Raw genomic sequence first — 10,939 nt, forward strand, 5'->3', positions numbered from 1 at the left:
CCNNNAANNCCCCCCCCCCCCCAGCCAAGTCACCCAGGGGAACTTCCCACAGACATCAACGGCCTTAGCCTCGCTGAGAACGGTCACTTCCTCTCATTGGTGGTGTTGATGCTTCTCTGTCTCCACACAGGGGGCGACGATGGCCTTCTGAGGGGCTGGGACACCAGGGTACCCGGCAAATTCCTCTTCACCAGCAAAAGGTAACTGCCCAAGAGCCAGCACTCGGTGCCCACACCAGCCCTCCTGCTCCCTAGGTCACCGGCCCTCCCACTCCCTGGGTCACTGGCCCTCCCGTTCCCTGGGTGCGTCCGTGTCCTGGGCACTGGTTCAGGCACTGCCTCTGCTTGCAGACACACCATGGGCGTGTGCAGCATCCAGAGCAGCCCCCACTGGGAGCACGTTCTGGCCACAGGAAGGTGAGTCCCTGGGAGGCTCTCGGGCCCTTCTCGCCTCTTTCGCTGCCTTTCTTCCCGGCACCATTGCAGCATTTCGTCTGCCAGTGCTTCACCAGAGTGTAGGTATAGGGGTTTGGGAAAGGGGACTTTGTCCTTGAGGGATGCGTGGGACAGGTCTCTGGGAGACGTTCTCTGCCCCCCAGGGACCTTGTGGAACAGATGAACCTGGGCTTTCCTTGCATGCCCTCCGTGTTTGGTTGATTTCAGCTATGATGAGCACATCCTACTGTGGGACACACGGAACATGAAGCAGCCGTTGGCAGACACGCCCGTGCAGGGTGGGGTATGGAGAATCAAGTGGCACCCATTCCACCACCACCTGCTCCTGGCCGCCTGTATGCACAGTGGCTTTAAGATCCTCAACTGCCAAAAAGCAATGGGTGAGTGGGGACCCATGGCTGCTGGGCCTCAGGGCGGGGCACCAGTTCCCTGCCCCCTCGCTCTGCTGCGCTCTTCCCTCAGCTTTTACACACTCCCAGGGTCGCGCCCTAGACTTGGTCGTGATCCGTAACGATCCCAGCTCCAGAATCTCTGCTCTCTAACCACAGTTTTCCCTGGTTTCCCAGCTCCGTCATTCCGGTGCCTCCTGCATTTCAGCAGACCTCCGACCCCACTGGGACCTCTGGTCTGGGGGCTTGGCTACCGTCACTCCCATAACCATCCTTGTCTGTGCTCTCCCATGCTCCTCCTGCTTGAGGTCAGCTGGGACTGTGGTCTGCTGCCCCTGTGAGCTCACACTCCATTCCCTTCATCCCTTTCTCACACTTTGAGCAGAACCCAGTGTTGTTTTGTTGGGAACATGCACCTCTGCTTCTGGCTGAGCCAGAGAGCGTGGCTGGAACCAGCTGTCTGCATTGTGTTCCAGTAGGTCCCTGGGATTCCTGGTAATCTGTAGTTTCTCTGGGCAGTAATCCCCCACCGTCAGAACTGGTTCACATTTTCTTCTCTCTCCTCAAATCTCCAGGACCTCTTCTTCCCTCCTGACTCTCAGCTCATGATCTCTCTTCTTTTGCTCTTTCCTCTCCCCTCACTCCAAAAATGAGCAATCACAAAACCACCTCATCTTCCCACCATTAAGCCCACCAGCCTCTTGGGCCATCCACATGCTCTCTGCTCTCTGCAGCAGTGGGTGAGCCGCACCTGTTCCCAACGCCAGTTCCTTCTCTGCACTGGACTGTACTCAAGGACTTGATTGACTTGATTTCCGCATGGTATTCCTCTTTTTTTTGAGATGGAGTCTGGCTCTGTCACCCAGGCTGGAGTGCAGTGGTGCGATCTCAGCTCACCACAACCTTCGCCTCCCAGGTTCAAGCGATTTTCCTGCCTCGGCCTCCCAAGTAGCTGGGATTACAGGCGCCCACCACCACGCCCAGCTAATTTTTGTATTTTTAGTAGAGGTGGGGGGTTCACCATGTTGATCAGGCTGGTCTGGAACTCCTGACTTTGTGATCCGCCCAGTTTGGCCTCCCAAAGTGCCAGGATTACAGGCGTGAGCCACTGCGCCTGGCCCGTATTCCTCTGTTTTCTGCATCTTTAGTTTCTCCATCTCTTCTGTATCGTTTCTGTTAGTTCTGTGAATGTGCTTCATATTTCTCATCGTTTTTTGTTTTGTTTTGTTTTGCGATGGGGTCTTGCTCTGTCACCCAGGATGGAGTGTGGTGGTGTGATTGTAGCTCACTGCAGCCTCAACCTCCTGGGCTCAAACCATCCTCCTACCCCAGCCTCCTGAGTAGCTGGGACCCCAGTGCGAAGCCGTAATATTTCTTGTATTAAAACAATTTGAGATCTCTTTTTGTTTGTTTGTTTTGAGATAGAGTCTTGCTATCACCCAGGATGGCGTACAGTGGTGTGATCTCGGCTTACTGCAACCTCTGCTTCCTGGCTTCAAGCAATTCTCCTGCCTCAGCCTCCAGAGTAGCTGGGATTACAGGTGCCTGCCACCATGCCTGGCTAATTTTTGTATTTTTAGTAGAGATGGGGTTTCGCCACATTGGCCAGGCTAGTCTTGAACTCCTGACCTCAGGTGATCTGCCTGCCTCGGCCTCCCAAAGTACAGGCATGAGCCACTGCGCCCGGTCCCTGGGCTCAAACCATCCTTCCACTTCAGCCTCCCGAGTAGCTGGGACCACCACGCCCAGCCATATTTCTCGTCTTAAAACAATTTAAGGTCTTTTTTCTTTATTAATGGTGAGACATTTTCCTCTGAGCACTGCTTTTGCTGCAACCCATACATTTTGGTATGTTGTATTTTTTTGTTTTGTTTTGTTTTTTTGAGATGGAGTCTCGCTGGGTCGCCCAGTCTGGAGTGAGAGTGCAGTGGCCGGATCTCAGCTCACTGCAAGCTCCGCCTCCCGGGTTTACGCCATTCTCCAGCCTCAGCCTCCCAAGTAGCTGGGACTACAGGCGCCCGCCACCTCGCCCGGCTAGTTTTTTGTATTTTTTAGTAGAGACGGGGTTTCACCGTGTTAGCCAGGATGGTCTCGATCTCCTGACCTTGTGATCCACCCGTCTCGGCCTCCCAAAGTGCTGGGATTACAGGCTTGAGCCACCGCGCCCGGCCGGTATGTTGTATTTTTATTTTCATTCATCTCAAGGTACTTACATTCTAATTTCCCGTGTGACTTTTTTCTTTGACCATTGGTTATTTATGAGTGTGTTGTTTAATTTACATGTTTTTAAGTGCCCACGTTTCTTTCTGTTACCAGTTGCTAATGTTATTCCATTGTGCATTCCTGTTGAATTTACTGAGACTTGTTTTGTGGCCTAGAATGTGGTCTCTCCTGGGGAGTGCCCCTGTAGGTGCCTGTGAGGTCTTGGCTTTATAATGTTGTTCAGATCTTCTGGTTCCTTACTGATCTCCTGTCTGGACAATATTGAAAGTGGGCTAGTGGCCGGCGCAGTGGCTCACGCCTGTAATCTCAGCACTTTGGGAGGCCTAGGTGGGCAGATCACGAGGTCAGGAGATCGAGACCATCCTGGCTAACATGGTGAAACCCCATCTCTACCAAAAATAAAAAAAATTAGCCGGCATGGTGGTGGGCGGTGGTTGCAGTGACCCAAGATCGCACCACCGCACTCCAGCCTGGGCGAAAGAGCAAGACTCTGTCTCAAAAAAAAAAAAAAAAAAATTAGCCGGGTGTGGTGGCGGCGCCTGTAGTCCCAACTACTTGAGAGGCTGAGGCAGGAGAATGGCGTGAACCCAGGAGGTGGAGGTTGCAGTGAGCTGAGATCGCGCCACTGCACTCCAGCCTGGGCGACAGAGCCAGACTCCATCTCAAAAAAAAAAAAGAAACTGGGCTATTGTTACCTCCAACTCTAACTGTAGAATTACGTATTTCCGGCCTCGTTTCCATCAATTTTTACTTCACATATTTTGGGGATCTCTTTTATGTATGTTTATAATTCTGGTATCTTCCAGATGTGGTGACCCTTTTATCAATCTAAAGTGTCTGTCTTTCAATCTAGTAACATTTTTTGGTTTAAAGTTTTGTCTGGCATCGGTAAAGTCACTTCAGTGTGGTGTGATGCATCTTTTTCATTCTCTTTCAGTTCATGCCTCTGAGTCTGAGGCGAGTCTTTGGTATGGGGTCGTGCTTTGGTTTTTTTTTTTTTGAGTGCAGTCACTCTGTTGCTCAGGCTGGAGTGCAGTGGCTGGATCTCAGCTCACTGCACGCTCCGCCTCCCGGGTTCATGCCATTCTCCTGCCTCAGCCTCCCGAGTAGCTGGGACTACAGGCGCCCACTGCCACGCTGGCTAATTTTTGTATTTTTAGTAGAGACAGGGTTTCACCATCTTGGACAGGGGTCGTGCATTTTTGCCAGGGAACCTGTGAAAGTGGTGCTGTGCCCTCCTTAGTTCCTCACATCAAGGGCCTGTGAGGCCCCTTTGTCCCATTTTTGTGAAATTTGGTCACTTTGTGAAGGTGATGTTTGCCCCGATCCCTTCACTGAAGAGATACTATTTTCCTCTTTATAATTAATCAGTAATCTGTGGTGAGAATCTTTGAACATGTGTCACTAATTCCCTTATCAGACTTTTACCTAATTTAGAGGCAATTGTTGCCTGAATAAATTATGATAATGGCAAAATGGTGATTTTCTTCTTTTTTTTTTTTTTGAGACAGAATCTTGCTCTGTCACCCAGGCTGGAGTGCAATGGCACAATCTCGGCTCACTGCAAGCTCTGCCTCCCGGGTTCGAGGGATTCTCCTGCCTCAGCCTCCCGAGTAGCTCGGATTACAGGTGCCCACCACCACGCCTGGCTAATTTTTTGTGTTTTTTTTTTTTTTTGAGACATAGTCTCACTCTGTTGCCCAGGCTGGAGTGCAGTAGCAGGATCTCGGTTCACTGCAAGCTCCGCCTCCCGGGTTTACACCATTCTCCTGCCTCAGCCTCCCAAGTAGCTGGGATTGCAGGCGCCTGCCACCTCGCCCGGCTAGTTTTTTGGGGTTTCACCGGGTTAGCCAGGATGGTCTTGATCTCCTGACCTCGTGATCCGCCTGTCTTGGCCTCCCAAAGTGCTGGGATTACAGGCTTGAGCCACCGCACCCAGCCCCTCTTCCTTTTTAAGAATGTAATGATGGACCACATTGTGTCTGTTCATCCTCTGATGGACATTTGGGTTATTTTCACCTTTTGGCTATGGTGGGTTTTTAGTGTTTTTTTGTTTTGTTTTGTGTTTTAAGAGAGGGTCTTGTGTCCTGTCACCCAGGCTGGAGTACAGTGGTGGAGTCAGAGCTCACTGCAACCTGGACCACCTAGACACAAGCAGTCCTCCTGCCTCAACTCAGTCCTCAATGTTGGGGTTACAGGCTTGAGTGACTACATCCGGCCTTTAATTCTTAAAGTTGAAGAGGTGTACTAAGATAGGTCTGAGAGTTCACCATTCCAGGTTGGCCTGTGGCTAATCAGAAAGGGCCTCCTGTTCTTGGGGTCTCAACGGGGTCTTCCGTCCACTCATTGGCTGTCTTTTTCCCTGGCTGTGGCTCTCCGAGGGCCTAGACTCTGCCTTGTTACCCTTTCCTAAGCTGTAGAAGAGGTCCTGCTGGCCCGAGTGGGCGTGTTGAGCGATTGCCGGATGAAAGACTAGCAGAGGTCCTGCCTGCCCTGTGACACTACCTCCCAGGGGACAGTAACGGCCTCCGCAGGGGCTCCCTCCTGGGGGGCGCCCCACACGTGCTGCTCGAGGGCCCCTGTGGCTGTCTCCGAATGTTCAGCATCTCACCCCTCCTCACAGCCACCTCTGCCCAGTTGAAGCCCTGGGCCCAGGGTTGGGCCTCCCTGGGCTGGGCCTGTACATCCTCGGCACATTGTGTGATCCAGTGCCATCCTGTTCTGCCCTCAGCCCTTCGTCAGCACTTATTCTGGTTCTGATTCCTGTCACTGCTGGCATCAGTCCCTGGACTTCAGAGGTAGTGGTGGCAGCCCTTTCAGAGCCCGAGTGGCCACCCAGCCTTGCAGCCCCTGGCTCACCTTCCAGTTGCTCTCCGCGACTGCCCCTGCCAGCCCTGCCCTTGCCTGCTAGACTCCAGACCGCCTCGGGTCTGGCCGCACCTCGTCATTCCCTCTGTTGCTGTGGGGTCTGTTGCTGTGCGCTCTGGGAGGCGGTCGNCTGGGCCCAGGGTTGGGCCTCCCTGGGCTGGGCCTGTACATCCTCGGCACATTGTGTGATCCAGTGCCATCCTGTTCTGCCCTCAGCCCTTCGTCAGCACTTATTCTGGTTCTGATTCCTGTCACTGCTGGCATCAGTCCCTGGACTTCAGAGGTAGTGGTGGCAGCCCTTTCAGAGCCCGAGTGGCCACCCAGCCTTGCAGCCCCTGGCTCACCTTCCAGTTGCTCTCCGCGACTGCCCCTGCCAGCCCTGCCCTTGCCTGCTAGACTCCAGACCGCCTCGGGTCTGGCCGCACCTCGTCATTCCCTCTGTTGCTGTGGGGTCTGTTGCTGTGCGCTCTGGGAGGCGGTCGTGGCCTCTTTCCAGGGCTGCCCTCCGCCCTCACAGTTGCCATAGCAACTTCTATAAAGCAGCTGCTCGCTTAACCTTGTCAGTGGCTCCTTCCCAAAATCCAGACTGTGAAACAGGGCGTGCCAGGCCCTGCATGCTTGGGACCCTCCAGCCCACTGTCACTGACAGTGCCACGGCCACCCGTTTACGGTTCCCCGTGCGAGCCGTGGACTTTCTCACCTCTGCTGTACACAGCTGCCTGTTCCTCAGACATCCCCTTCCTTCCCAGCTGGCTAAAACTCCTTTGTCCTTTGGTTTTAAGTGTTAACCGAGATCTTTCCCCCCTCAGGCTTTTGCTGTGTTCCTCACCTTAGAGTGTGGTTCTGTAGCCCTGCCTGATGATTCTCTTGGAGGCACACAGGCGTGTGCACTGCAAGATGACGGTCTGTTTCTTCTCCAACATCTGCCCAGGTCTTGCTGATTCCTTTGCATGACACGGCGGCTCCTCAGGAAACACGTGCTGACCTCTGAGGGGCTGTTCTTGGTGGAGTCTCCCTGTCAGGCATGACAGGCTGGGGAGAGGCTCTGGGTGATGTTGTGTTTCCCGGGTTCTCTGATCTCTCACTCCAGAGGAGAAGCAGGAGGCGACGGTCCTGGCATCCCACACATTGCCCGACTCGCTGGTGTATGGAGCTGACTGGTCCTGGCTGCTCTTCCGTTCTCTGCAGTGGGCCCCCTCGTGGTCCTTTCCTAGCAACCTAGGAACCAAGACGGCAGACCTGAAGGGTGCAGGCGAGTTGCCAACACCCTGTCATGAATGCGTAGAGAATAACGATGGGGCGGGCCATGCCAGACCCCAGAGTGGAATGAAGCCACTCACAGAGCGCATGAGGAAGAACGGCACCTGGCTGCAGGCTACAGCAGCCACCACGCGTGACTGTGGCGTGAACCCGGAAGAAGCAGACTCGACCTTCAGCCTCCTGGCCACCTGCTCCTTCTATGACCATGCGCTCCACCTCTGGGAGTGGGAGGGGAACTGAGCTTGAAATCATGAAGCCCCTTCCCATAAGGAAACCAGGAGGGAGACTGTGAGTGAATGCCCGGGACCACCTCATCGGAGATGGTTACTGCAGCCCTGCAGGCGCCTGTGCACTGATGGAATCCACAGTGTAGTCAGAAAAGCTGTTGACTTCTCTTAAATCAACTTCCCTGCTAGGCCCCTGAAAATGGACTGGGTGATTCTCTCTGGCAGACAGTGGGGAAAAGACTCAGTTCCCAGCTTGCAGATTTAAGTTTTTCAGGTAGATTTTGACTTTCAGCCTTTCATACTTGTTTAAGCAACTATTTATATTAAAGTTTTTTGAAAAACATGACTTTATAACATGTTTAAAACGAATATTTAATGCCTCATCATGGCACCAGAAGTGCTTATACAGATTTAGCACAGCCAGTCCAAAAATCCGAAATCTCAAACCTTTCGGAAAATCCCACAGCTGAACTCATGTGATGAGTTGCATATATTATTAAAAATACTGAGCACAGGCACAGTGGCCTGTAATTCCAGCGCTTTGGGAGGGGCTGAGGCAGGAGGATTGCTTGAGGCCTACAGTTCAAGACCAGCCTGGGCAACATAGCAAAACGCAGTCTCTATAAAAAGTAAAAAAAAAAAGCCAGGTGTGGTGCACGTGCCTATGGCCCCAGCCACTTGGGAGGCTGAGGCAGGAGGATTGTTGGGCCCAGGACATCGAGGCTGCACAGCCAGGGGCAACAGAGCAAGACTCATCTCTAAAAATCAAATAAATAATAAAAATATTGTGTAAACAATGACAACCAGTTACAGATTTGTTGCTTCTCTCACAGCTTCACTTGCCTAAAAAACATATATATTGTATAAAACTACCTTCAGGCTATGTGTATAAGGTGTATATGAAACAAAATTGAATTTCATGTTTAGACTTGTATCTCACCTCCAAAGATACCTCATTATGTACATGCAAATACTCCAGAATCTGAAAACAAATCCAAAACATTTCTGGTTCCAGGCTTTGTTTTTTTTTTCGAGACGGAGTTTTGCTTTTGTTGCCCAGGCTGGAGTGCAATGGCCCAATCTCAGCTCACTGCAACCTCTGCCTCCCGAGTTCAAACGATTCTCCAGCCTCAGCCTCCTGAGTAAGTGGGATTACAGACATCCACCACCACGCCCAGCTAATTTTGTATTTTCAGTAGAGACAAGGTTTCTCCATGTTGGTCAGGCTGATCTCAAACTCTGGACCTCAGGTGATCTGCCCACCTCTGCTGCCCAAAGTGCTGGGATTAGCCATGCCTTTTTTTTTTTTTTTTTTTTCTTTTGAGACAGAGTCATGCTCTGTTACCCAGGCTGGAGTGCAGTGGCTCAATTTCGGTGGCTCTATCTCGGCTCACTGCCCTCCACCTCCCAGGTTCAAGTGATTGTCCTGCCTCAGCCTCCGGAGTGGCTGGGATTACAGGCATGTGCCAGCATGCCTGGCTAATTTTTGTATTTTTATTGGAGACAGGGTTTCACCATGTTGGCCCGGCTCCTGACCTCAGATGACCCACCTGCCTCAGCCTCCCAAAGTGCTGGGATTGCAGGTGTGAGCCACGGTGCCCAGCCCCAAGCATTTTGGATAGCGATGCTCGACCTGTATTGGATCCCTGTGCAGATAAATAAAAGGGAGTGTGTGTTCCGAGTTGCCTTGGGGGTCATCAACTTGAAATATGTGAAGTCTGTAGGGAACACTCATCACTGCAGCACCCACATGGGTTAGCTCCCAAATACTGGACAGATGGTGACTTTAGGTGTGTGAACAAACTGGGTGTGTTACATCCAACTCCTGCCATGAGGGCTCTTGTCTCTCTGGGAGGAACTGTGGTTGAAGTACAGGCCACAGTTTGTCAAATCCTCAGCATTTACTAATGGATATATAGGTGACTACAAGCAAAAAACATGCAGTTTTATCCCTTTCTTTTTTTGGGGGGATGGAGTCTCGCTCTGTTGCCCAGACTGGAGTGCAGTGGCGCGATCTTGACTTACTGCAACTTCCGCCTCCTGGGTTGAAGTGATTCTCCTGCCTCAGCCTTCTGGGTAGCTGGGACTACAGGCGCATGCCACCAGGCCTGGCTAATTTTTGTATTTTTAGTAGAGACGGGGTTTCATCATGCTGGCCAGCCTGGGTCTTGAACTCCTGACCTTGTGATCCTCCTGGCTCGGCCTCCCAACGTGCTGGGATTACAGGCGTGAGCCACTGCGTCTGGCCTTATCCCTTTTCTGATGATACAACACAACATGCCAATATATGTCAGATTGCAACAAGAAATTTTCCTGGGTTGGGCGCAGTGGCTCACACCTGTAATCCCATCATTTTGGGAGGCTGAGGCGGGCGGATCATTTGAGCCCATGAGTTCTCAGCCTGGGCAGCAGAGTGAGACCCCCATCTCTGTATATTTGTTCCCTGGATAATTTGGGGGATGAACTGACCAGTGTTGTCATCCTGCACAATCTGCCTTGTAAATTATTTCTCCTGCAAGCTGAGTAATGTTTGCCCTTGGCAGGTTCCCAGAACCTTCCGACCGGGAAGATGACCTCCAAAGAGGGTCACAGTGCGGAGTCTGCATGAGAATTCTGCTTAGGTCCCTGCACTGAAATCTGTCATGTTGCAATTTGCCATGACTTGAGGCCAAAAAACAAACACCGTAGAGCTGGCAAAGGCCTTTAATAGAAACGAGATGAGGGCAGGCCGCCCCTCCCCGGGGATGCCTCCACCTCGCACCCCCCGCCCCGCTAGCGCAGGAAGTTCCTGGGGTACAGCTGGAAGAGCTTGCCCTCCTGTGTGGGCTCGAAGCCGTACTTTTCCAGGTTGTCAGGGTCGAAGGTACCGTCTTTGAAGTCCTTTTCGATGGCAGGCGCCACCGCTTCGCTGAAGAGCTGCGCGGCTGTCAGGGGCGTCTCCTCGCCCTCAGGGGCGCGGTAGTTCACGTAGGGCTTGAGCTTAAAGCCGGTCAGATCCGGGACGACGAACTCCGGGACCATCTCCTTGATCTGCACAAACCTCCAGCCCGAGGTGAGGAAGCCGGTGCCCTTGGCGCCCCGGCCCTTGCGGCCCCTGAAGCTCCGCGGGCCCCGCTTGCTCGTCCACTGGCTCATCCGGTCCGCGCCCCGTACCAGGCAGCGCGCCGCTGCGGCCAGAACGCCCATGCCGCGCCCTGCGGGAGGAGACGGCGGGTAATCGCGGCCCCGGGAACCCGGCCAGCCCCGCCCCCGGCCGCGCGCAGCGCCTGCTCTAATCCGACAGACTCACCTGGACCTGAGACCCACCACCAGCTCCAAGCGCCCCTCAACGGCTCCGGGCGCCCACCCGACCTCGACCTCGCTCGGCTTCCGACCGCCGCGTCGCAGCAAGAACGGCTCCGATTGGCCGCGGCCGCCGCCGCCGCGTCCAATAACGGCCCCAGTCTGGGAGGGAGCGTGGCCGCGGGGACTCGGCCAATGCGAGGAGCCCGCGGGCGCGCGGGGCGGGGCGCGCGGG

The 10,939-nt window shown here is 53.5% G+C and overlaps 2 protein-coding genes across 3 annotated transcripts in view; one reads left to right on the top strand and one right to left on the bottom strand.

Moving 5' to 3' along the window:
- DPH7 (diphthamide biosynthesis 7) overlaps window positions 1-7,765 on the top strand; it is an 18,225-nt gene extending 10,460 nt beyond the window's left edge. The window contains exons 6-9 of one of the 2 annotated variants that reach the window (XM_017893209.1): window positions 131-200; window positions 351-416; window positions 663-835; window positions 7,026-7,765. In XM_017893209.1, the coding sequence (XP_017748698.1) occupies window positions 131-200; window positions 351-416; window positions 663-835; window positions 7,026-7,435 (719 nt within the window). In that variant the 3' untranslated portion in view covers window positions 7,436-7,765. The remainder of the gene's footprint in view (window positions 1-130; window positions 201-350; window positions 417-662; window positions 836-7,025) is intronic. The other variant, XM_017893210.1, reaches the window with a different exon arrangement.
- A 2,345-nt stretch (window positions 7,766-10,110) lies between these two features.
- Window positions 10,111-10,876, bottom strand: MRPL41 (mitochondrial ribosomal protein L41). The gene is made up of 2 exons (XM_017893212.1): window positions 10,712-10,876; window positions 10,111-10,616 (listed from the first exon to the last, which is right to left on the bottom strand). The coding sequence occupies exon 2, from the start codon at window positions 10,606-10,608 to the stop codon at window positions 10,195-10,197; it is 414 nt and encodes a 137-aa protein (XP_017748701.1). The 5' UTR covers window positions 10,609-10,616; window positions 10,712-10,876; the 3' UTR covers window positions 10,111-10,194.
- Window positions 10,877-10,939: the final 63 nt, after the last annotated feature.

Source organism: Rhinopithecus bieti, unplaced genomic scaffold (genome assembly GCF_001698545.2).
Source record: "Rhinopithecus bieti isolate Rb0 unplaced genomic scaffold, ASM169854v2 scaffold_23276, whole genome shotgun sequence".
Taxonomy (NCBI): domain Eukaryota; kingdom Metazoa; phylum Chordata; class Mammalia; order Primates; family Cercopithecidae; genus Rhinopithecus; species Rhinopithecus bieti.

Excerpts from the sequence above, each read along its gene's own strand:
- MRPL41 (XM_017893212.1), bottom strand. The coding sequence starts at position 10,608 with ATGGGCGTTCTGGCCGCAGCGGCGCGCTGCCTGGTACGGGGCGCGGAC.